Source organism: Bombina bombina, chromosome 11 (genome assembly GCF_027579735.1).
Source record: "Bombina bombina isolate aBomBom1 chromosome 11, aBomBom1.pri, whole genome shotgun sequence".
In the NCBI taxonomy this organism is placed as follows: Eukaryota; Metazoa; Chordata; class Amphibia; order Anura; family Bombinatoridae; genus Bombina; species Bombina bombina.
In genome coordinates this window covers 134,502,875-134,525,012 of record NC_069509.1, presented here as the reverse complement: position 1 = coordinate 134,525,012, position 22,138 = coordinate 134,502,875, and the positions used below count along the sequence as shown (strand labels likewise).

Below are 22,138 nucleotides of genomic sequence, written 5' to 3'. Positions count from 1 at the left end.
GATTATACAAGTCTGCTGTATTTAATGGCCCTTTAATCCAATCTTATGCACATAGGGGTCAATTTATTAAAGTCTGGCGGACATGATACGCTGTCCGTATTCAGTATTGCACAAGCAGTTCTGTACGCAGCCTCAGAGGTGGCATATGAGTTAAGGAGCAGCGGTCTATAGACTCGTGTGGAAACAGGGTGAATTGGCCCAATTCGGCCAATAATAAATTGACTCCAAAGACTTTAAACCCTATTCAGTAAAGTCCAAAAAAATGAAATGGTTTGTTTAGCAGCATCCTAAATATGATGTTAGACACTCTAAAATGCTTAGTTATTTGTTAATTGCAATAATTTATCATATATAAAAATGTTTTTTTTTTATTACCTTGAGTTTGATGAGTCAAAATGCAATTGTATTACACATTGGAAAGAAGTAACCACCATTTAGCTATCATAACAGGATTGTTAAATAGTGGTGATGTATGTTTTAGACTGGGATAGGTGATAAATTCACTAAAAGACATACACTGAAAAATTCCTTTTTAAAATGTTTTATTAGAAAATGAGGTCCATTCATATTGAACATTTTAAATATTTGTGAACATATACAAATATATTTCTTACAATATATATATATATATATATATATATATATATATATATATATATAGGCTATTTACTATGTACATTAATTACAACATTATTTATAATATATACATTTATATTATGCATTCAAAGGAAACATTTTCATGCAGACCCTTTTGTAACGGCTAAAGACGATTCCAGTTTTCTGTTGTGTTCAGCGCAATTATTCCATAATTCAGAACATAATGGGCCACAAAGATCAATGTCCCAAAAGTAATCTTTATTAACTCTTCAGTTCCAGAAAATCTCTCCAGTAAGTAAAAGTATAATATAAAAATATCAGGCAGTTGTGTAGACGTACAACTTTTTCTGAACACTTCTAAACAGTTATAAACAACTGCAAAGTTATTTTAAGATCACTGGTCAAGTGCACGTGCTACAGTTTAAACAGTTGGCTCTTGTGATTTTTCACTCAAAACTGTTTTGATACATTGTAAAGGTAACAGGACCTTCAGCAGGTCATTAAGAACCTGCATTTAAGCACCACGTATACAGGATAAGAGAAGTACTGTCTCTTTTCCTTTAAGTTCTTAGAAACGTTTGTGAGGTCTGGAAGATTGCAGAGTCTATATGAGTTAGGATCCTTCAGGCTGGTATGCGTTTCTCATATCTGTTAAATTATTAACAGATATAAATAGCATCTTTGACTCTTCTAAGGACAGTTAAATTGAACTGGTAACCTACAAATATTCTGTGTCATCAGAGTCATTAGCTTCATGAACAAATGCCTCTTGTATTCGCAGAGAGTTGTACATAGGAGGTGGTGTCCTTGGAACTTCTAGGTGTTGGGCTTGTGGCAACTGAAGAGCAGTATTAAATGTTGGTGGATCTTCATCCCCAGTACAGATTGGGTTGTCATGGCCGGTCATAGTAGGTACAGGTATATCAGGGGTCTGTTGGGTTTGATCTTCCTTACGATTTTTCCACCATTTCTTAAATTTCTGCCAACGTTGACGTAGGACAACCCAGAAGGAATCAATTAAGAAGATCTCAAAGATCTCAAGGACACAAACCATGGAGCAGCTCAACCACAATCCCAACTGTCCACCAAAATTTGAGAGCAGAGTAACAATCTGTGAAAAAAGTGAGAGATGTAATACAATAAAAAGCAAAAAAATAAAAAGGCAAATGTAATAAGGGGGCTTTTCACAAATTGAATCAATGCTAGGCTTGCACTGGTGATTTGTAGCTTTTTCCTATTCAATATTGTTAGAAGATCACCAAACTACTGCTATTTGTGTGAAAATCTATGCTTAGTACAACCTAGGCAATCTTTAATATTTACAATATTTTACTTGTTTATGCTTAATCTGTTTAAAGGGTCAGGAAACCACATCCATTTCTTTCATGATTTAGATGATTTAGAACATACATTTGCGAACAACTTTCCAATTTACTTATATTATCAAATTTACTTCATTCTCTTGTTATTGTTTGCTGAAGGAACAGCATTGCACTACTGGCAGCTAGCTGAACACATCTAGTTAGCCAATCACAAAAGACAAATGTGTGCAAGCACCAATCAGCAGCTAGCTCCCGCTAGTGTAGGATATGAGCGTATTCATTTTCAACAAGGGATACTAAGAAAACTAAGTAAATTTGAAAATAGAAGTGAATTTAAAAGTGTCTTAAAATTACATGCTCTATCTGACTCATGCAAGTTTAATTTTGACTTTCCTATTCCTTTAAATATAATATATATTATATAAAGTAAGAAATTGGGTAATCCTAGCATTTCCCAGGTAAACCTGACATTACCCAAGCGGTTGTGGGTAAAGCCCGATGTAACATGAGAAATCTTCTCAGAGTGCATCAAGTCACCACATGAAACATATATACACATGTACAAACTCGCTTGTACAAACAATACTAGGCCATATAAGCTTGTGTTGTATATTATCTTCTACAGATTATTGAATATCTACCGGAGGTCAGTCTTCTGGGTGACTATTATTGATCCCAGATTGTTCCTTCTGCACCACTAGGGGTGCCACACCAAATCTGAGTGTACTCATCACACATATTATCTTCATTTCATCAAGTAATATTGGGCCATGTGGCGCATCTGTCTTTTTATGTTCTATATACGATGCACTGTAATTCATACATCTTCACTATCTTTTTTTGCCTCTGCCTTGGGGGTTCAAGGGTGGCGATGCCCCCCTTGTAAACTTCATTCCCCAAGGTTTACTTGGGCGGATGCCAGAGGATTGGCAGGGGCGCCTACCTTGACCCCCCCCCCCCCCCCCCAGACAGAGGCAAAAAAAATAGTGTAGATGGAGGAATTACACTACATACCTTTACCGACAGCCGCTTGGGTAATGTCATGTTTACACGGGTAATCCTAGGATTACCCAGATTTCTGACTTTATCCGTAACATATATATATATATATATATATATATATATATATATAGGGGTAAGCCGACGCACTAATGCTATATACAGATAAAAAAAAATCTCGCTTTTACTTACATTGTAGGTTGGGCTCTCAGATATTGATTTTATGTTCAAATCCTGGTAGTAAATATTCAGATTTGCCAAATCCTGTCTGTTAGAGAAACAACAAATGATTTCTACATTATTGAGACATTATAGCTGGTAAAACAGATTGAAAGTAACATTGAGATTAAAACGGTATAATACTTTGCTACACTTTTCCTAGTTTAGTTTATATAAGCTTTGAAAAGATGTATGGTAAACAAGCTTTAGAGATTAAAGCCATACGAAACACTCTGTTTCATTGTTGTAATAAAAAAAACACTAAGTATTATATTTAATAGAAATCATTGCAATATCTATTATTCATCATTTAAAAAAGATTTTACCTTTTATTTTTTTCAGTCTACATCAGAATTTGTATTGTTTAAAAAGATAGATAATCCCTTTCATTTTCCCTAGTTTTGCATAACCAACACAGTTATATAAATACACTTTTTACCTCTGTGATTACCTTGTATCTAAGCCTCTGCAAACTGCCCCCTTATTTCAGTTCTTTTGACAGACTTGCATTTTATCCAATCAATGCTGGCTCACCTGAACTCCACGTGCGTGAGCACAGAGCTATCTATATGACACACATGAACTAACACCTTCTAGTTGTGAAAAACTGTCAAAATGCCCATAGAGAAGAGGCAGCCTTCAAGGGCTTAGAAGTTAGCATATGAACCACCTAGGTTTAGCTTTCAACTAAAAATACCAAGAGAACAAAGCAAAATTGGTGACAAAAGTAAATTAGAAAAGTGTTTAAAACTATATTCTCTATCTGAATCATGAAGGTTTATTTTGGACTAGACTGTCCCTTTAACTTTGCTTGTTCAGTGTCCATTACTTCCTGTCACGGTTGCACAAGGGGGCTGTGGTCTCTACAGGAAGGCATATCTAGCTTTATGTCATAAAAACTTCTAGATCACTGGCCACATTTTGAGGATATTTGAGGATATCTGAACCTCTACACAGGTGAAATATTCAGCTGCTTAGTAAACATAGTTATTTTACCTGCTCTCATCCAAGGTAATCCTGAAAACCTGGCCTGTTAGGGAGGCCTGAGGACAGGTTGGAAAACCAGTGTTCTAGATTAACATGAGCTGGTTTACTATTCAGTGAATATTAGACAAACAAGAAGTCAGATCTGCCCATGCTCAGAAAAGGACATAATGCAACTTAAGTTAGCAATATGTCAGCTCTCTTATCTCCCTGAAGCCAGTGACTACACGGACAATTTCTAAGTGGTCATTTTGCAAGAAAACAAGCAATTTGTTTGCAGTTTTTTTTGTTTTTTACACAATCTGAGATAATGGGCGACCTGCAGTGGCTTAGAAACAGGCAATCTTAGAGGTTATAAAGTATATTAATAACAATGTTGGTTATGCAAAGCTGGGAAATGGGTAGTAAAGACGTTATCTATCTATCTCAGCAGACTGTTCCTTTAACATCTTATTTACTGGAATTTTTTCTCAATAGCCAAACGACACCCAACACTTGTTTATTTGGTAGAGCCCATTTGGTCTTGAATCTGAGAAAAACAAGGCTATCCACTGTCATATTGTTAAAGTGAAGGTAAACTTCAGACTAAAAGAATGTTGCAATAATCAGTCTGCAAGTAAAACCACATAAACATTTTTTAAAGTGTATATATATTTTATAATAAAAGATTTATAATCCTAACTGTTATTGTCTGTTCCTCCACCCCCCTTCATTTCCTCTTTTGGCTGGGCTATGATGTATAGAGCAGTCACATCCACTCTCTACATATGCTTTCTAAGGGCTTTAAAGGGGCTGGACTTCAAGATTGTCAAGTGACACACATGTTGATTGGCTGTTCACTGGAATTTTCATTTTAAAAAAAAAACTTTAATCCAAATGGGCCGGCATAACATTGTAATAGAAGCATTATTATATGAACTATTTTAACCCTTGCACAGATGGCTTAAAAACAAAAAAAGGTACACATATACTTTTTAATGGCAAATAATACATGTATGGCATTTGATTATTTAAAGTTTTACCATCACTTTAATATTAATGGCATGGTTTTACAGTTTGTATCTATGAAAGGTTATTAAGGAATCATATGGAGCAGGGTAAGCCTTGAGAAGCTCGCAGTGTGCATTTTCATTTCTGAGAATTAGAAAAGCCACAATTGTCAAAGCTTAATTACACGAGGAGGCATCTTGAAAGGAAAAGTTAACTTGTCATGTAAAATGCATTAACATTTAAAATAAAATATTTAAAAGTATGTACTTACTTGGTAAGGTTCTTGTTTAATTTGTCACCCAGTTCCCAAGTCAGAACACGTAACATCCATTCCTGAGGGGGAAAAGAATGTGAATTAAAATAAATACTGGTGGAATTTAAATAGATATTTAAATATAAATTAGATCAAAGAATATCTAAAAGGTTTGAAATCAACCTATGGAAAAATTGTGAAGATTGAAGAATTGATGATGTGAAAGGTACAAAACTTACCTCTGAGTTAATGGAAGGCCACTTGGCTTGGCTCCTAGTCAACTCCCATTCTTTAAAGCTAAAATGAAAAATAAAGAATAATTTAAAATAAAAGCCTGAGGTTATCAGTTATACTTTATTAAAGGGACAGTGTATTCCAGAATTTGTATTGTTAAAACAGATAGATAATCCCTTTATTACCCATTCCTCAGTTTTGCTTAACTATCACTGTTATATTAATACAATTTTACCTCTGTGATTACCTTGTATCTAAGCCTCTGCAGACTGCCCCATATCTCAGTTATTTTGACAGACTTGCATTTTAGCCAATCGGTGCTGACTCAAAAATAACTCGACGGGAGTGAGCACAATGTTATCCATACCGCACACATGAACTAGCGCTGTCTAGCTGTAAAAAATGTCAAAATGCACTGAGATAAGAGGTGGCCTTTAAGGGCTTAGAAATTAGCATATGAGCCTACCTAGGTTTAGCTTTCAACAAAGAATACCAATAGAACAAAGCAAATTTGAGGTTAAAAGAAAATTTGAAAAGTTGTTTAAAATTGCATGCCCTGTCTGAACCAAAAAGTTTCTGCAGATGCCCATAAATACAAGACATCTAATCAACCTAAGTTTGGGTATTACATTTTTTTAAAAGGTTAATGAAAGCTTGGAAAAGTCTCTCCCTAAAGAGTAAAGGGACATACAACTCATATAATTTTAAACAATTTTCCAATTTACTTCTATTATCTAATTAGCTGTATTCTCTTGGTATTCTTTATTGAAGAAACAACACTGCGCTACTGGGAGATAGCTGAACACATTGGGTGAACCGATAACATGACATATATATGTAGCCACCAATCAGTAGCTCCTCAGCCTACCTAGATATCCTTTTCAACTAATTATACCAAGAGAATAAAACAAATTAGATAATAGAAATAAATTGGAAAGTTGTTTAAAATCACATGCTTTAAATCATGAAAGAAAAAAATTGGGTTTTGTGTCCCTTTAAGATGAATGGTAAAATCAAATACACATAGAGACACAAATCTTCAAGTATCTAAAAGGCAAACTGATTTAATTATTTTCCTTAGGTTTAAAACAACATAATACAGTACAAAATATTTAGCCGTGAGTAGGCAAATGCAATATCTGTTCGCATTTTCTCTCACCTGCAAGATTCTCGACATGTGCTTTGGCATCCGAGCATCTCTTGAACAAATTTCTTATGCAGCTTAAAGTAGCAATAAACTATAAAAAAAATGGAGTGTAATTCAATATAAATATGCTAAAAGTTAATCAAGGCACCATATTCATCAAACATAACTGCACTTGAGTTAAAGGGGCATGAAACCTAATTTATTTTTCATGATTCAATAGAGGATATCGTTTTAAAATGTCAAATTACTTCTATTATATCATTTGCTTGTTCTCCTGGTATACTTTGTTGAAAAAGCATTCACAGGAGCAGCAGTGCACTACTGGGAGCTAGCTAAAGATATTGGGTGAGCAAATGACAAGAGGCATATTTGTGCACCAATCAGCAGCCAGTTCCCAGTAGCCCATAGTCTGAGCCTGCATAACTAAGTTTTTTTTAATAACAAATACCAAGGAAATTAAGGAAATGAGATAATAGATGTAAATTTTAAAGGTGTTTAAAATGTTATACTCTATCTGAATCATGAAAGCTTAAAGGGGCACTAAACCCACATTTTTTCTTTCATGATTCAGATAGAGAATACAATTTTAAACAACTTTCCAATTTACTTCTATTATCTAATTTGCTTAATTTGTTAGATATCCTTTGCTGAAGAAAGAGCAATGCACATGGGAGAGCCAATCATATGAGGCATCTATGTGCAGCAACCAATCAGCAGCAACTGAGCATATCTAGATATGCTTTTCAGCAAAGAATATCAAGGGAATAAAACAAATTAGATAATAGAAGTAAATTAGAAAGATGTTTAAAAGTGCATTCTCTTTCTAAATCATGAAAGAAAAAATTTGGGTTTAATGTTGACTTTACAGCCCCTTTAAGTGCTAAAATATAGCACATAAAGTCTTTTTTCACAGAACATTCTTAAAGGGACATTAAACACTTAATAAAGGCTAGATAGAATGATGCATTCAAAGAAAACATTAGTCTGAGAATTACATGTAGATGTATTTTTTAAAGTTTCATTAGCTGTTTAAATATTGACAAAATAACTGTAAAACATATATATATATATATATATATATATATATATATATATATATATATATATATATATATATAAAACAATGGGAGCTGCCATGTGTTTAATGTTCCTTTAAGCATATAAGTCTGTGTTTACGGTACAGTCTTCATTTAATTATCATTGTCATAGGCTTGATATTTAAAACATAGTAGAAAGCTACACTTACTCCAACTAGGATTATCTTTGTAGTTGCAGTATTTTGCACCATCAGGTAAGGGTTGGTCATAATGAGCACAGCCACATTCCTGAACCATCACCAACTGAAAACACGACTGTAGGCAAATCTATAAAATATGAGGCATTTTGTCAATTAAACTAAGATATGGAAACATATGGTATATGTAACAGAAAAAAAGATGGCAACATATATTAATTATAAGGATTGACATGCCATGATATTTGTTTACCTGGAGGGTATACTTCTTGTTGTATAGATTTGATACAGGGACATCGCTGCCATCTAAAGTGCAGTCACTGTACGGAGAGCTAAGCTTACTGGATTCAGTCTGAAATTTAAAAAAATAATAACATTTAGATTTGGAATACGTAGACATCTGGTATTATAATATTAGGGATATGAAACACAAATTCTAATTTAATTAACTTTCTAATTGACTCCTATTATTGTTCTTCATTCTCTTGGTATCTTTATTTGAAAAAAGCAGGAATGTAAGGTTCAGCACCCTGAGTAGCGCTTGCTCATTGGTGGCTACATTTAATCATGAAAGAAAAAAATTGGGTTTCATATCCCTTTAATTAAACAGTATTTGTCCAACCCTTCATATGAACTTTTTCAATCTATTCAAATTATTCATAAAATGCCCTTTCTTTCTATTACACAAACACTAGTGGCTATTACTTATTCCATATAAGCTAAATTATTATTAGTTAAAGTGATGGTAAACTTCAGACTATAAGAATGTTGCAATGAAAAATATATTAGTTTGCAAGTAAAACCACATTTTTTAAAAAAAATAAAGTGTATATATTTTAGAATAAAAGACTTTTAATCCTAATTGATATTGTCTGTTCCTCCGCCCCCCCCCCCCCCCTTCATTTCCTCTTTTGGCTTGGCTGTGATGTATAGAGCGGTCACATCCACTCTCTACATAGGCTTTCTAAGGGCTTTAAAGGGGCTGGGCTTTAAGATTGTCATATGACACACGTTGATTGGATGTTCACTGGACTTGTCATACAAAAAAAAAAAGAGTTCATCCAAGTGGGCCGGCATAACATCTCAATAGAAGCATTACTATTAATAGGGATGGGCAAATGTTTCGCAACATTCGAAAAATTTAATTAATTTTAACACATTTGTTCATGAATTTTGAATGTTTGTACAACATTCTAACATTCGTTTAATGTAATATTATTTCTAAAGCTTTCTTTAAATGTAATATTCAATTCGAATTTTCTAATAATTCGATTTGAATTCTGCAATATTCAAATTAAAAAAAATTGAATTTATATATCTGTAATAGTATTTCTAATGCTTTCTTTAAATGTAATATTCGAATTATGCAATATTCAAAATAGAAACATTTGAATTGATATATTTGTATGTATTATTTATCAATTTACTAAATTTCCTACCACATGAACAATTGAACTTCTGAATAGTATTTATTAAATTGAATGTTACATTCGAAATTTCGAATGTGGACATTCCATCTAATTATAAACATTTGAATTTGAAAGTGACATTCAAAAACTGTAAATAGCATTCAATCAATTATAGAATTTCTAAGAATATTCGTTCTTATCAACATTTGATTATGTAAATGGAATTTCTACAATAACATTCGTTCAAACATTCAAATTCAAATATAAACACATTCACCCATACCGAATTACTATATGCCCTTATTTAACCTTTTCACAGTTGGATTAAAAACAAAAAAGGTATACGTATACTTTTTTTAACCTTTTAACGCTGTTATGACGTTCTATTCCATCATAATTATACTGGGCTTTAGAGCCGTTATGACGGAATAGAATGTCATAGCCATCGGCTGTCCTGAAGCCTACTGAGCTTCCTGGATTTGATAGCGGTTTGGAGGGCATTCCTGGGGTTATAGGGACGCCCCCCAGACCCGATCCAATAATTGAAATCTCGCGATCGTGCAAAATTTGTCTACATCGGAACAGTTGTTCCGATGTAGACACTTTAACCCCGGCAGGAAAGGGTTAATGGCAAAGATTAGACCGTAGTGACATTTAGGAATCATTAAGCTCAATTGTTTTTTAATCATCCAAACACTTACCAGTTGCATTCCTATTGCAGTTTCAAGTGCTGTTTCAACTTCTGTCCCAACATCTTCAATAAATGGATATTCATCTTGGTCATGCACCAATATTTTAGCCCCTGCTGCTGTGATCAAGTAGGGATTATATTCATCCTCATCAATGTACAAGACCACTTTAAGTCCTATAGAGTTCAAGATTATGTATTATATTCATCATTAGATCTGTACTAATGTCTCACATATCCAAAGGGTTTTAAAGATAAAGGATAATTATATGGTGTAAAAAATGCTTACCATATTCCATTCCACCCAAAGAAGAAACAAGAAGATCTCCTTTTTCAATACTATTGAATGTGTAACAGTTCCCATACAGTGCATGATGGAAGAGGGTGAAGTTCCTGTAAATAATGATTACGTAAGGTTAGTTACTACAGTTCAAAAACCAAACACAGCATGGGATTTGGCCAACGTTAAAAAGTGCTGATATGGGAACCAAGCTAAGTAGTGACCGCAATTATTACATCTGTCCATGAAAGATATCACATAAGTCAGTTTCACCAAGGAAGAAAATGCTTTTCCTTATTTTCTGTTATAAACTGCATGGATATGTTATAGGAAATAGATAGATAGATAGATAGATAGATAGATAGATAGATAGATAGATGGATATATAGATAGATAGATGAAAAGGAATGAATCATCACCAATGCTTCACAACAACTTCATGCAGAGGTGTTGTGCATAAGCAGTTTGGAAAGGTATGCAGCCACTGCAAAAGTGCTGCAAAACACCTCTAATGTTTTGACACAAAAATATAACAAAGTTTGATGAAGTGGATGTCCGGGTAAAAAAACACTGCAAATCTGAAATGTGATATCTTGGTCTTAGGTTTGAAAACACTGAAATCAATCCACTTGCTACTACTGCTAGTAGTAGACAATGTGCTTGATTGCACACTTAAAGAACTCTTTAGTACATACAACACAAATCAACTTTTCGTATGCCCCTATTGAGTTAACTAATTTTAAGAATGAGTCATGGAACAATTACATTGGTTACTGCTAATTACATCCTCTATTGTGATGACTAGCACATTATTCTTTAATTAATTTACTTAAAGATTTAATTTATATTACTTGGCTTGCATCTCCGAAATACTCATATCCTGGCGGCAAATACACCAGTAACCCATCAGATATGTTAACAAAATGGCCGCCATTAATGAATTGGATAATACTGTGGTATTTTATTCTGTTCTGTTGTAATTCAAAGCATGTTTTGCAAATGCTCAAATTATGGCCTAAGTCCAAACATAGTAGTTTATAGATTATGTCAGTCTTAATAACAAATATAAATCAATTAGCACCCCTTTCATAAGCAGGTCTAAAGTTGACTTCATTGATCAGCAATTACCACTTCCAATATATTGCAAAAGCAACCTTTGCTCCAAAACTATTTAAAACAAATAAAAATTCCAGGAAACAAACTTAAAACAAGGCAACAGTCATGTTTTAATTGATGGTCAACATTACAAAACGAGGAGAAATCTACACATACCAAAGAAACTGCCTGGCATTATTTACTAAAACAATGTTGGCTTTTACATGAGAGGTATTTTTATGTGATGGGAATCAGACTAGAACAGACATCTCCACACCTTATCTAATTAGACAGAAACACAACAGGCACTTAATATTATTTCCTTGTCGGAGGAGATCTAGCAAGTGAAAAACTAACAATATAGGTTGAAAATATTTTTTAATGTTTTAATTATTTAAAGAAACAATTACAAGTGATCTTTTTTTATACCTATTGGGACAATCCTAATTTTAGACATTTTGTCATGTTAAAGGGACGAAAAAAAACCAAATTTTTCTTCCATGATTCAGATAGAACATAACATTTTAAACAAATTTCAAATTTACTTATATTATCAAATTTTCTTTGTTTTCTTTTTATCCTGTTTTGAAAAACAGGAAGGTAACTTCAGAAGTGTGCACGTGTCTACAGTACTATTTGGCAGCAGTTATACATTAGCAAGAGCACTAGATGTCAGCGCTATTTCCTGTCATGTAGTGCTCCAGAAATGTGCACACTACCTATCTAGATATCTCTTCAATATAGAATAACAAGAGAACAATGCAAATTTGATAATAGAAGTAAATTGGAAACTTTTTTTAAATTGCACTCTCTAGCTGAATCATAAAAGAAAACTTTGGGGTTTCATGTCCTTTTAACACAATTGATCTCTAGATAAAACCATGTTTTATACCAGACATCATTAAAACTTAGCCCTCCAGAGGTTTTTGGAACTACATTTCCCATGATGCTCAGCCAGCATATCAGCTGGCTGAGCATCATGGGAAATGTAATTCCGAAACCTCTGGCAGGCCAAGTTTGAGGATGCCTGCTTTATACTATATTGTCATGTAATACATTGCAAAGCACTTCTATAATGGTCCAGTGATCTAAAGCCTTTCACTCAAGCAAGATCTTCTAAGACAATTTGTCCATACTGTGATGTCACTCAAAGAATATTGGAAAGGCAAATTTTAGCTTGAGAGCTTTTTGTCTCTCTGTGCAGAATACTGGGTGTGAAATAGAGACATTTACATTGCAAGACAATTCTCAAAAAAGCCCCCGAACGATTTTGCATGATTACATGACAACAAAAATTTGATTATTAGGTCTTTAAGGGACATAATACTCATATGCTAAATCAGTTGAACCTGATGCAGTATAACTTTAAAAAGCTGACAGGAAAATATCACCTGAGCATCTCTATGTAAAAAAAGGAAGATATTTTACCTCACAATCTCCTCAGCTCAGAGTAAGTTCTGTGTAAAAAGTTATACTCAGCTGCAGCCCAGCTGCAGGTAAAAAAAAAGAAAAAAATATGAAGAAATGAACAGCAGCTAATTAGCTTCAGCAGTGCTGAGGTCATGAACTCTTTTACTGTGATCTCATGAGATTTCACTTAACTCTCATGAGATTTCATTGTAAACTTCCTTACACTGAATAGGGAAATAAGATGAGTGTGCACGAAAGCTCGCTCCTTTGGCTGTCCCGGGACAGACATAATGATTTGCTGCTTAGTAGTCCTATACAATGGGATGTGGCTACTGAGGAACTTTTGAGGTAAAATATCTTTCTTTTTTACATAGAGATGTTCAGGTGATATTTCCTAGTCAGCTTTTTACAGCTATACTGCATCACTTTCAAGTGTTTAAACATTTGGGTATTATGGCCCTTTAAGTCTTCTTGAGTTTAGAAAAACAAAACTATTCTTAGAACCTGACCTTAAACGGGATGAGTAAAGGAGTTAAAAGGCTTATGATACTAACCTGGAATCGCAGGAGAGGCCATCAAAAAAACAAGTGACCAGAAAATCATCAGCTGAGTATCCCATGGCAATCTTCTCTTCCATAGGAATTTGTGCCAATATATTCATGTAGTGCAAGCGATACCATTCCTGAATAGCATTTACACCCGAGCTGAAGGTAAACACAGTGCAGTCTGTTTTGTTATTGGGATCACACTGCGCAAAAGATAGGAAGGAAAGTATGAGAAATTATGTTTTAACCTTAATAAATTTATCTGTAAAAATATTATAGTAGGCTTAGAGGAAAGCGAAAATAACTATTCTTTTACATAAATGTATTGAACAATGTAATGAAATATTTTGGTTATTTAAAGGGATACTAAACCCCAATTTTTTTCTTTCATGGTTCAGATAGGGCATGAAATTTTAAGAAGCTTTCTAATTTACTCCTATTATAAAATGTTCTTAATTCTCTTGCTATCTTTATTTAAAAGACAGGAATGTAAAGCTTAGGAGCTGGCTCATTTTAGGTTCAGCACCCTGGATAGTGCTTGCTTATTGGTGGCTACATTTTGCCACCAATAAGCAAGCGTAACTCAGGTTCTGAACCAAAAATAGGCTGGCTCCTAAGCTTTACATTCCTGCTTTTTAAATAAAGATAGCAAGAGAGTGAAGAAAAATGTATTATAGGAGTAAATTAGAATGTGGCTTAAAATTGCATGTTCTATCTGAATCATGAAAGAAAAAAATTGAGTTTAGTATCCCTTTAAGAGACACTATAGATCGTTCAGTGAACCGCTGCTCCTTAATGTATCAGCTTAGCGGATACGATCGGGATGATTGACACCCCCTGCTAGCATCTGATTGGTCGCGAATGTGCAGGGGGCGGCATTGCACAAGCATTTCACCAGCTACAGCGGATCTTGTCCGCCCGACATTTGATAAATCTACCCCCTGCCTTTTCTTCACATGGTATATTCACTCAGAGAGCTACAGAGTAATGTACAGGGTCTACCTGTTTAATGTGAATAATTCTAATCAGTTGGCTAAAGGGCTTTAATGTGTTAGAATATGTGGTTTCTCTACATTTCACTTCTGCAAATCTTTTTGATGTTACAACAAGTATCTATACAATTTTAAAGGGACACATTACCCATATGATAACTCACTTGAAACTGATGCAGCATATCTGTAAAAAGCTGACTAGAAAATATTACATGAACATCTCTGTGTTAAAAAGGAAGATATTTTCCCTCAAATTTCTTTAGTTCACCAGAGTAAGTGTTCTGTGAGCAGTTATCCTCCAGCTATTTTGATTCCCTGTCATCTGCATGGTGGGAAAAAAACTGCCAACTATCATCATCAGTGTTAAGTTTACACTTTGCATTAATGTGCTCTTAACCCTTTGAGTGCTAAGCTCTTTCCCACCTGGGTGCTAAACCGATTTAAGGTTGTTTTTGTTTGGTGTTTTTACTTTTGTTTTTTTGGGGGGTCTGTAGCTGCTTAGATGCCTGAGATACAGGCTTCTAAGCAGAATGCCCCCTTTCCCTATACTTTGTATGACGTCATCACATCATTGCGCGTGACGTCACAGCGCAAAACGTGAAGCCCCGGCAATGCAGGCCCGATCGCCGGGGTAAGAGCGGGTGGGAGCCCCCATATCTTCCTCAAGGTGGGACAGTGCTAGTGACGGCTCTGAGCCGTCGTTAGCACCAGAGTGGGAAACTCTGCGACGGCTCAGAGCCGTCGTTAGCACTCAAGGTGTTAAAGGATTTTAGTAAACTTTTCTAAACTGAAGAGGGAAATAAATTGACTGTGCCTGTACATGCCAGATGCAAGCTCCCTTACAAGCCCTGGGGCAAGCATCCTGATTGGCTGCTTAAAATCCCCATACAATACGAAGTGGTAGCTGATGAAATTTCAAGGTATAATATCTTTTCTTTTTTTTTTTACGTAGAGATGTTCATGTGATATTTTCTAGTAATCTTTGTAAAGATATGCTGCCTCAGTTTGAAGTGATTCAGCATTTGAATCACATGTACATTTAAGGAAAGGTGGGTTTTCTAAGCTTACCAGTTTGAAACCAACAACATTTTCTTGGCGGAACGACACTGTATTTGAATTTCTGCTCATAACTTTAGCATTCATTCGGCTCCTTTTCCGGCTGGGTATAGCTGTTACATCCACTTGATCTCCTTTGACATTGTTCACTATGTACAGTGGTAACTTGTTGAAATACATTTCCTCTTTGGGTGGTTCAACATCCCGCCTTCTGCGAGACAGAGATTCTTCAAATCCATAGAGATCTTTCAAGGCTTGGCTTGTTTCCTCATCTAACGTTTTTAAATAACTTTTAATTTTGCTATATCTGCAAAACATAAAAATAAGAGCAGGTCAAAGTACACACTAAGGGGCGGATTAATCATCGGTCTGTCAGACATGATCCACTCAGCGCTTGATAATTCGGCCCCTAGCCCTTACGCATTGTATATCTGTATTGGTAACTGAAATATTGAGCGTTATATAAAGTATAGAAAGTGACATACCCATGAAATAAATAAATATTGGACTTATAATATGAAGTGCTGAATAATATACTAAGACAACAAAGAATTGGTCAATAAAAGTAAAATTATCATTCTTGATTCTCTTTTATTTCTGTTACTACATTTGCTTTGTTCTTTTGGTATCCTTTGTTGAAGAGTAAGCCTAGGTAGGCCCAGGAGTGGCAATGCACTACTGGGAGCTAGCTGAACACATCGAGTGAGTCAATGTCAAGAGGTATACATTGTAGCTACCAATCGCTAGCTAACTGTAATGGGACCTAGCTAACAACATCTGGCGAGCCAATGACATAAGGCATATTGGCACAGCCACCAATACCCAGATAGCTCCTAGTGGCACATTGCTGAGTCTACCTAGTTTTGAGCACAATCAGCCTCAGTAAAGAAGGAAACCTAGGTTATAATATGGCGGAACCCTTTGATTTATGAACAATTTTTTACATTTATTTAATATTTAAATAATAAATATGTAAGATGTCAACATATCCAGAGTATTGCAGTATGCACTGATACCTTTGTTTATTGGACTAACATGATATTTAAAAGACAAGCTTTCAAGAGTTTTCCATATTGTTTCAGAACTCAGAACGTGAGGAAAACTCTCGAAAGCTTGTCTTTAAAATATCATGTTAGTCCAATAAAAAAAGCTATCATTACATACTGCAATACTCTGTTATTTTGACATCTTGTCTACTGTATTAATACGGCTAAACCAATCTACAATATATATATATATATATATATATATATATATATATTTATATTTTATTATCTTAAATCATCTGCAAATGGAGCCAATGTGATCTTTTGATATTGTTTAGAAGTGAAATAGTTGGCTATGTTTCCATATTGTGAGTGTATTTGGGCTGAAGTTATCTTAAAATCAAGTTTATTTTCTACAGTACTATAGTACACAAAGGATAACATGTGAATTCTTAGAATAAAAACTATCTAGTTGATCAAAAGCCAATATAAATCATGTAACAAGTCATGGGTTAAGAACAAAGACAATAGATTTGTCTGGCTTTCTAGACAGGTGACTTGTTTGTTAGTGAATATAATGCTAGCGTACTCTGCACCATGTCAAAACTTTGCTTTTGCTTAAATAGTATAAACATTTTCTACAGGTCTTTTGCAAATACTGATAATGAATTTGAATTAATCTTCGCTTCGTGACCAAATGATAAAACAAAATGACAGCAATGTAAAATTACGCAAGATAAGATTATTATCTAATATCATGTGGGGGTTTGTTCCCTTTCTAACATAGGTTCAAAGCTATATGTTGCAATGGTTTTTGGCAGCCAATTTTTAAAACATAAAAACTATAGTCAAAATAAATTAGTCAAATTTGTGTGTATAATAATGATGTAACATTAAAGTCTTCTATTACACGTAAAGGAACATTAGACTATTTTTTAAATACATACATAGTTCTTTTCACTAATTAAGCACTGCATTTCAAAAGGTCTGTATATAAAAAAAAATGTTTGCAAGCATTTAAAATAGTTATTTGTATTGTTTGCTCTGAGCAACGCAGAAACTGTGAAAGGTGTTTTATTAAATTATATTTTTCTTATCTTCTTTGTTGTGGACAATTAGGAAAATATATAATGAACTCCTAAACTGATCCAGCAATCACTACTTAGCACGTTGGAGGGTTATTGAACTGAGGTCTGCATTATGCACATCGTCAACTCTATTAGCAGGTTTCAAACCACAAATTTTAGAGGCAAATTACAGGAAAAATAAATAAAAAAAAGTATATTTTTACTATGAATTAACAACACATTTTATGATAAATTTAATTTTGTGTTTAAAAGTCCAAATGAAACGTTCATTATTTAAATAGAGTACACATTTTTAAGATATTTCACAGTTCACTTATTCTATCAGACATTGTTCTCTTGGGTATCCTTTGCTGAAATGCATATCTAGGTTGGCTCAGAAGCAGCAATATACTACAGAGTGTTCTCTGACATAAATATATCCCAGGGGAAAAAAATGCTTGTTAATATTTCCTTTTTTTTTCTTTGCTGCTAGTCATGGTAAAAGGTAAATCTTAAAAAAGAAAACTTTTTTTCATAAATCATAAAATTGTACTGTGTCTGCAGGGCACATAAAACAGTCAACACAGCTTGTCTGCAGGTCATAATAAACTGTGAACAATGCAACTATTTATTTAACTATATCTGTAGGTTCCATGAATGAGGGAATATATCATAAAGTTGAAAGTACTTTGTACCTGCAACCAATACCCCAGAAAAAGACAGGGACTTCAGTTGTAAGCAGTTATTTTATCCACAACAAACCCAATAATAAATTACATCCAAGTTACTTTTTAAAGGCAACCATAGTAAGTGCTAACTAGCATTTACAGTTATTTTTGTGTCTTCAACATTAAAGGCATACTAAACCCAATTTTTTTGTCCCTTTAAATTGCTTTATTTTTTTATTATTTTAAAATGAAATATGAATTTCATATAGAGGTTGGTTAATTTAAACCAATTAAAACTCGAACCAGTTGAATTTTTTTAGAAAAAGACAACAAAATGAGTTTACCATATTTGTTTTAACTAAGGGGTATAGTGCCTAAAAGTCTTCTAAATTTTTGGCTATAATACTGCAACTTAATTTAATATATATCAAAGGTTTTATAGCTTAATTAATTATGTGAGTCATTTAACCAAAATGTATATTCTAGTGGTGAAATAAAAAAGCTATAAATTGTTCAGTAACACTCAAACTAATAAAGTTTTATTGATTAAAAGTTTATAAATTTGTAAATTGTAAATATATCACCAGCAAACAAATGAGTTGCACAATTTAAGGAATACATTATTTTAAAACATATGTTCTGATATTTGGGAAATTATCATAGTGGCTATTGTAATGTGAAATTTGTATTGAGTATGGAAATAAACATATATTTCTAAATTAACAAAGTTCACTGTTTTAGAGCATTAACAATGTTCAAGTTTGATAACGTTTTAGATTATGTGGGATAATTTTCATTTTTCATAAACTGGGTCATAATTAAAGGTTGGTATTTACATAACATTATTAAAAAATCCATTTAATGTTAAGATTTTCAAACAATTTAATGTGAAATGCTATTAATTTACCTAAATTAAGTTAAGGAGTCTTATTTTTCATAATGTTCAAGGACAAGAAAAATATATTTATGTACATAATCTTCAAAGTTATACCTTTTTCTCAAAAAAAGTAAAAATTTGTAATGTTTCTAACATTTATCAATTATGAACGTCAATACATGAAGGTATGAGTAAAATGGAATTTGACTAAGATTTACAAATATATCATTAATAGCTTTTAGATTCCATGTTGTGATGATAATATATAACTGGGTTTTTACTAATAAAATATAGTTGCTTGTGAATATTTCAAAGAACAAGTCAATCAAATACATTGGGAATTTTTTTCATTCATAGGTTTTGAGGTTTTGAAGAATTTCTTACCTATATGCATTCATGTTGCAGATAGTCACTGCTGGAAAAACTAGCTTCTGGAAGTTCACAGTGATAGAAACAGTCACACTGTTATAGGACATAATCAGAAGAGCACATTGCCAGAAGACCAGGGCTACTGCTGTAAGTGTCAAGCTAATCCAGATCCATCTTCGGAGACGACCCTTGGACACCACAATCCGCCTACATCCATGAGTGTTGGTGGTTAGACAGTACCATTGCATTAACTCATACAGTGTTGGTGCTTGGGGGCCCGTCACAGGAAGGGTCTTTTTCAATTTTTGAGTGAGCTTTTTCCCAGCTCCGTTGTACATGATGAATCTAGGCAAAAAAATAAAAAAATAAAACTTGTAAGGCTTAATTATCAATGATAGTCATATCATATGACTATTAAATTGACCAAACATAACTTAATATAACTCATAAGTAAATCAGTTAAGCAGTAAACATGACTAATAGTTTTAACTAAGATCAATTATAGCAAAACTCAGAGCATATGATTATGGGTGGAATATTTTTCACATTTGCATTTTGAACAGAATACTTCTGTAGCTGTAGGAAGATTTGAGAAACTCATGATAGTTCTGGATAAACTTAGGACATGTGTTCCTGTTTGTGAGGAACATGTAACTATAGGTGTTGTATTCCTGAAGGAAAGTTATAAACTAAAGTTTCATTATTAAATACCATAACAATAATTCAAATGATATATAATGCATGAAATTTAATTAATTACCCTAAATATCTATATATACAATCTGGGGAAATCATTTAAAAATACAGGTTTATTTATTTAGAAAATAAATGTTCAATGCATTATAATGTCTATAAAAAAAGCACGGATCAGGTGGATAGATTGCACAATATTATACATGTATTTATAGCAAACACACTTGCAATTCATTAAGCAAATTACAAATTTAAAATACACAATGCTGTTAAAGTAAATTAAGCATTTGAAAAGTGCTTTAAATTATTTGGAAAATTAAAAAAAAAAAATCTGCTACAGTATCCACCCATAATGTAGATGTTAAATTAATTATTATTCATTTTATTTTAATCGTTGGTTTGGTTTGCTTGTAATTGATTTGCAAATGTATTTCTAATACATATAAGAAGATTTGGTTTGAATGAATAAACTGCTGAAGCTCAGAATATCTCACCTTCTTCCTGAGACTGCTGGTGCACTACCTAAGTAAGTTCTCAGTGCCTCCTACACACAGTGTGATTACATTGCCACCTGTATACAGAGCAGATACATTGCCAAATATGAACGGAATGTGCCCCACTCACCCGCTCTGTCTGGTCTGAAGCAGTGAGGACCGTCCCAAACTAGAGAAGATACCTTGACAGGTAAAGCAGGTTTGACAATCTACTGATTATTTTTATTACCCTATACTGAGTTTGCAGCAGCAATTTACACCAGTAGCAAAACTGATGTTTTAACTTGTTTGTGAATGAAAGAGTACAGCATGGTAAATCCTAAATTATTTTTAAAGGTTATAATTATTTAATTCATAGATGACATCACAAAACACATCTGTTGCAATTAAATATCTTTTGGGGGAAGTATAACATTTTCCAATTTAACTATAATAATAATTATTATTATTTATATATCTATATATCTATATATATATATATATATATATATATTTATGCAAACATATAACTATATATATATATATATATATATATATATATATATATATATATATGCACAAACAAAAATTTTGCATTTGTATATATATATATATACACACACATAAATATTTAAAAAAAAAATAGAAAAATTAAATTTTTTTTTTATTTATTTATATATATATATATATATATATATATATATATATACACATATATAAATATATTTAAAAACAAAATTCAAAAAATAATATAGATAGATACAATAAATGTCTCACTTGTATATGGTCCAGTAATGCCAATGTTGTTTGTAGCTGTACTGGAGTGTGTGGCAAACAGTCTGAGATTGTGCAGATAAACTCCAAAATAAAAAGTGTCCCAGGCTTGGACTTGCTGTGATATTGGATCCTTGTTCTGTAGATCAGTGCTGGGAAATTTCCACTCTCCTGCTGAGGTGCTCTGCATCACTGAGCTACTTTCCTAGCTGCTACTAGGTGTAAGCACAGCCTACTGAATGAGTCCATTTCTGCCTACTGCTTCTGATTGCCTTAGGCAAATCTTCATTTTAAGTACCTTAGTCTAGAGACATTTAGTATAGTCTGCCTAGACCTAGAACACCACCTGTTGGCTGAAATGAAGTATTAACTAAAAAATGAATGTGTATTTATAGGTAACAATATCTTAAAACAGTAGCACCCTGTCTTTTATAGATGGAGAGCCGGTCACTTGGATACAGACCACATTACATTATACTCACACATGCTAAATATTTTGCACCAAATTAAAATTAGATTACAATCACATTTTTAGTTAAAGGTACATGATAGTGGATTTCTCAACATGCATGTATTGAAGTAATTTTAAATAACCTACCTTGTAATGGATATCATTTAGTTTTATCAGCACATTAAGGGTTGACACACCCAGCCCCCTAGAAACCTGTTTAAACAATGCATGCCTAAGAGCTCTCAAAACCAAGAAGGAAATATTTCCCTATTGGTACTTGGGTGCTTAAAAAAAATGCCCCCTTTTGTTGTGATTTACATCAACTC

At 33.3% G+C, this 22,138-nt stretch overlaps 1 protein-coding gene across 2 annotated transcripts; it reads right to left on the bottom strand.

The window, feature by feature from the left end:
- Positions 1-834: 834 nt before the first annotated feature.
- Positions 835-21,581, bottom strand: SCNN1G (sodium channel epithelial 1 subunit gamma). Of its 2 annotated transcripts, none has more exons than XM_053694824.1 (13): positions 21,365-21,581; positions 19,437-19,766; positions 15,467-15,761; positions 13,416-13,609; positions 10,366-10,469; positions 10,090-10,253; positions 8,233-8,331; positions 7,992-8,109; positions 6,758-6,836; positions 5,604-5,661; positions 5,383-5,444; positions 3,111-3,186; positions 835-1,708 (listed from the first exon to the last, which is right to left on the bottom strand). In XM_053694824.1, exons 2-13 carry the CDS (start codon positions 19,757-19,759, stop codon positions 1,316-1,318), a joined length of 1,965 nt encoding a protein of 654 aa, XP_053550799.1. In that variant the 5' UTR covers positions 19,760-19,766; positions 21,365-21,581; the 3' UTR covers positions 835-1,315. The 2 variants fall into 2 exon arrangements, with proteins under 2 accessions (XP_053550799.1, XP_053550800.1); XM_053694825.1 differs by lacking the exon at positions 21,365-21,581 and adding an exon at positions 20,609-20,672.
- Positions 21,582-22,138: the final 557 nt, after the last annotated feature.